Source organism: Hordeum vulgare, chromosome 6H (genome assembly GCF_904849725.1).
Source record: "Hordeum vulgare subsp. vulgare chromosome 6H, MorexV3_pseudomolecules_assembly, whole genome shotgun sequence".
Lineage (NCBI taxonomy): Eukaryota > Viridiplantae > Streptophyta > Magnoliopsida > Poales > Poaceae > Hordeum > Hordeum vulgare.
The window spans coordinates 447,904,038-447,908,764 of NC_058523.1; the positions used below are offsets into that span (position 1 = coordinate 447,904,038).

Consider the following 4,727-nt stretch of genomic DNA (forward strand, 5'->3'; position numbering starts at 1 on the left):
CTTTAAAATAAGATCTCATGTTGACATATTTTATTAAAAAAAAAATCGCCGTTCCTAGTTGCCACATTTATGTCATCATAGTTGTCATCTTATGAGTGTATAGTTGTCATAAAAATTATGCATAATTATCAGGGCAATAATTTTATACTTGTGAAGCATTGCAATGTTATGTGAAGCTAAAAGTGGGTATTAGAGCACTAACAATAAACAAGTAAATGCATGAACTAGCACAGTACAATGAATCAAGTTTTTTAGTGGGGTATATCGACATTTATAAGCCTGATAATCAAGTTGATTTAATGTGAAAACTATGTGACAAATAATGCGACAAGTAAGAGATAATAATCTGGCAAGTACCGATGAAAATAAATGTTATCGAAACGTAGCGACATGGGATCTAGTTTTAAAGATCTCGTCGCGAAAAAGTCAATGATGAAAGCGGATCATTAATTGAGATAACGGTTTGAAAGATAAACCTTTTTAAATGCATTATAAGAAAAAAATATTTAATGATGTCATGTTTGTGCAATGTTGCATGCATGCAAATAATTGATGGAAGAAAGCCATCCATGGAAAAACTTATGTGCGGCGCCGCTTCATATTTAAGTCCTTTACTCTTTCTCTGATACATGTTCACCGGCTCTGCGTACTCTAGAACGACACTAGTTCAAGAGTCAACGAACCCTTCCGCGTAGGAAAAAACTTACTGTATTTACTTTGATTGGCCACAGGAAGATATGCATCGGGTTGACACGCGCATTGATTACAAATACCATCGGCGAGCCGATCCTTTTTTCCTTTAAGCATCGAGATTTCCAATCCGCCTGACCTCGGCGTCCAAATTATTTTGTCGAGCAGAAGAAGAAGCATCCCTTTCTCCCCCTGAATCAGCGGATACGATGCCCGGGCACGGAAACGCGGAACGGTGCAGTGCACCAGAACACGCGGTCAGATTAGAAAAAACGCATCATGTCATCACAGGACGTCGATACGGATGGCCGATCGAGTTAAGCCCGTGGAAATCGCATCAGATTTGACGCCGTAATAACAGCGACCGCCTCGCAGTAACAAAAGCCCGTGAAGAATCGAATCGGTTCGATTCAGATTTTATTTGGAGCGGTGGTGGTGGTGGTGGTGGCCGGCTAGTCGTGGTAGCAGTACTAGCAGGCACGGATTCCCAGCGATCCTGAAGATGGATGGTTCGTTCGTTCGTTCGGCCGGCTTTCGTCGCAACGGCTATGTGGTCGCGACCGTGGCACATGTTGCCGCCTGACGGCCGGGGGTTAACAATCAATTGGGGCGCGCACCATGAGCGTGAGCGTGGTCACTCACCTCACCCTCACGCCTCACGCCGCAGCAGTAGCAGCAGTCATGAGACGACTCACAGGCAAGGCGTGTTGCGCTGGTCATCGCCGCAGCGCACGGCGGCACTGCGATCTGCGTCCGTACTGGGCATGCCATGGCATGGTATGGCCATCGCAACAGCATCACCGGCCGATACGGTCCCAACGGACGGAGCGATGTAATTGAATACCGATACGGGCGGGCTCTTTATGGGCGCGTGCGTGCGTACGTACGTACGTACTCGATCACCACCGTCCACCGGCACATACAGATGATGGTGGCGGTAGTACCGCTCTGTACTGGATGAGTACCGGTGTCGAGTGGTTTGGACGGCCTAATTTAATTAAACTTTACTTTGCTTTTACCAACCCGATTAGGGCTCCACTCATTTATGCACTGGCGCGCTCTCCACGGCCTGTACAGCATCAGCTTTGGCGCCTTGTCACCGTCCGTCCATAAAGCGGCCGGCGGGCTTAGCCGTAAAACGGCGTCAGAGATACGTGAAGATCGCCGGGATAACAGCGACGATGGCTTTCCTCTCTCTTTTTTTCATCAAAGTAAAAGTGGCGTGGCCGGCGGTAAACAAACGGCCGGAGTCGGACGTTGCGCGGCGGGCATAACGGGAGGGATGGCGCCCCGTGCCGTGGCGTGGCTGCCAGCCCAGCCCCACTTTCCAAGAGAAAAAACGGACCCACCACCCGCGGCTATCACTACTATGCGGGGACAGCGCCGTGCGCGGCAATTTTCAACCGCTCGGGGCGCGCGTGCCTGCGCCTGCGCCTGCTGCCGTTGCCGGCCGGCCGGCCTCCTGCGCCGCTCATTCCGCCGACCGCCGCCGTGCCGGTAACATATTTCCCTATCCCTAGTGGCTTTTCTTCTTTCTTTCTGACGTTGCCGCTCGCGCGTGCCTCTCCCAAACTCTTCTCCACAGAACCACAGCCCGTAAAAATTACCAACATACAGTACAAGTATACAACCGAGGAGGCAGGCGCCCACGCCGAAACGGCCGAATCATGAAGCACGGCACAGGACGCGCGCCTCTCCTAACCCCGCCGGCGCCGGTGGGGGTGCATGCGGTGCAGAGATGTCGCGTTTTGCGCGGGATTCCGGCAACGACGCGGGCAGCAAATGCGCGTCATGCGAGCAGCGCGGTGGTCGCGATCGATCGATCGTCACTTGTTAATGCCGATACCGGCCGGGTTTGGTGCTCCGCTAATTCCTCGCTTCTGTTTCAAAGAGAGCATCACAAGCAAAGCAACCCTCCTCCTCTCCTACAGTACAGTACAGTACAGCACAGCATTACCAGCACTGGTAATATGATCGGAGAAAGAACGCTTAACTATAAGCATTCAATCACACCTTTGCACTTGATGACGGGCCGGGAAAGTATTAACATTAACAATCAACTTATATCAATTGAATTTCTCCTAGAGGACACGGCGAGGGGTAAATCCTCGGCAGTAAAAAAAAAACTATGAACAGAAACTTGAAGGAAGGAAGAAAGAAAGAAAGAATCTAAGTTTCCATTTTAGGACTATTTTCCGTTCGCCGGAACAAGCTATGATGCCTTTCGCATTGCTCGGAGCACTCACGGCACCGGATGGACGGACGATCGGGATGGGATGCCCACAGCTCGCTCTGTCAGCAAAGGATGGCCTCCACGCTGCCGGTCCTCACGCAATGGCATACTGGGCACGCCAGGGCCACGTCCATGTCGCCGGCGGCGAAGCAGTCGCGGCAGAGGCTCAGGTGTCTGCACGGGAGGAGCACCACCGTGGCCGCCCCGAGGTGGCAGCTGTGGCACGCGCGCTCAGGCCCGGTGCGGCGAGGGTCTACGTACGCCGACGAGCACGATTCGGCGGGGCCGGCGTCGCCGCCGGCGAGCTCCTCGCAGGACGCCCGCGCCGCGGAGGCGGCCTGCTGGAGCTGCGCGTGAAGGGTGACCGCGGTGGCCTGCTCCGAGAGCGCCTTGGCCTGCCACGCCGCCGCCTCGTTCCGTAGCCGCGCGAGCCGCTCCTCCAGCTCGGCGCCGCGCCGCGCCTCGCGCTCCACCTCCAACGCCTTCTCCCGTAGCCGGCGCGCGGCCGACTTGTCTGCCGCGACCAGAAGCGCCCGGTTGTGGTGGCGCATCCGATCGGCGATGGCCCGCCGGAGCTGCTCGCCCTGGTGGACAACGCACGGGCACGTGAGGCCAAGAAACGAGCGCGCGGCGAGAACCGAACCGCCGTGCCGTGGCCGGAGCCAAGATGAATTACCTGCTCCCGGACGAATTTGTCGAGCTCCTCGCCGTGCTGCTTCATCTGCCCGGCGAACTCGTCGGAGAAGGGAACGAGCGGCGGCGACGAGGACGGGTAACACAAGGAATTGATCTGCCTCTGCTGCTGCTCATCCAATGCGAGGCGGAGGCCCGTGGACACGCGCGTCGCCGGGGCAGGGGACGGGGACGAGGCGACCCTGCCGTGGAGCTGCGCCATGTTTAAAAAGGGCGCCGGCTGGTGCGCGAACAGGCTGACATACTCCTCCTTGGCCGGCGGCGGCGGCGCCATGGCCTCCCTGGCGCGCTTCCTCCGATTCCCGCCCGCTGCAAGAAACCGAAGCAACCAAGCAAGCCACGTCACAATCCGTGAACCGTAGGGGCGCGCGGCCAATCAATCGGCGGCATCAGGCCGTCGAGGCAGGCAGACGCACCTCCGCCACTGGCAAAGTAGACCGCCGGCGAGAGTCCGGCAAGCTGCTGATGCTGATGAAGCTGCTGCTGTTGCTGCTGCTGCTGCTGCTGCTGCTGCTTGGGCAGGTCCATGTCCGTCCTCTCCACCAGGTCACCTCTGTAAAGGAGACGAAGCCATGAGATGACCCGAAAACCAAACCAAACCAGACGAACAGCCGCAGTGGCGGAAGAGGAGGATGGGGAGGAGGATTGAGCGGGGCGTGAGGAGGCGCACCTATCGTGGAAGAGGAGATGGGAGGGGTACTGGGCCTGCACAGCCATTGTTATGTTAAGGAGGAGGAGGAGGAGAAACGGACGACGGACGGGTGGGGGTGGGTTCGCGAAGCGGGAGGTGACGGAGAAGAAAACTTCCACTCGTGGTTTTAATAGGAGCCTGAGCGTGAGCGTGAGCGTGAGCCGAGTCCAATTCCGCGCACCCACTTCGCACGCTCCCCTTAAAACCTCTCACATGGAACGGAGCGGAGCGGACGGGGAGACGGAAAACGTGGGCAGCCTAAAATTGCGAGCGTTCGGGGGCCGTGGTTAAAATTAGGAGAAGAATCCCGGGGGATGGAGGATTTCTTGACGTCAATGCAGCAGATTAAGATCAAGATGGGGGTGGTGCTGGTTTTGGTTACTACTGGCGAGCTTTTGCTTCGCGATAATGATGGCCTAG

The 4,727-nt window shown here is 56.0% G+C and overlaps 1 protein-coding gene across 1 annotated transcript; it reads right to left on the reverse strand.

Moving 5' to 3' along the window:
• Window positions 1-2,733: 2,733 nt before the first annotated feature.
• Window positions 2,734-4,498, reverse strand: LOC123404195 (BOI-related E3 ubiquitin-protein ligase 1-like). The gene is made up of 4 exons (XM_045098110.1): window positions 4,287-4,498; window positions 4,033-4,169; window positions 3,600-3,925; window positions 2,734-3,507 (listed from the first exon to the last, which is right to left on the reverse strand). The coding sequence occupies exons 1-4, from the start codon at window positions 4,331-4,333 to the stop codon at window positions 2,986-2,988; spliced, it is 1,032 nt and encodes a 343-aa protein (XP_044954045.1). The 5' UTR covers window positions 4,334-4,498; the 3' UTR covers window positions 2,734-2,985.
• Between the last annotated feature and the right edge of the window lie 229 nt (window positions 4,499-4,727).

Excerpts from the sequence above, each read along its gene's own strand:
- LOC123404195 (XM_045098110.1), bottom strand. The coding sequence starts at position 4,333 with ATGGCTGTGCAGGCCCAGTACCCCTCCCATCTCCTCTTCCACGATAG. Across the intron at positions 3,926-4,032 it reads CTACTTTGCCAGTGGCGGAG|CGGGCGGGAATCGGAGGAAG; the intron begins GTGCGTCTGCCT and ends GGTTTCTTGCAG. Across the intron at positions 3,508-3,599 it reads ACAAATTCGTCCGGGAGCAG|GGCGAGCAGCTCCGGCGGGC; the intron begins GTAATTCATCTT and ends GTTGTCCACCAG.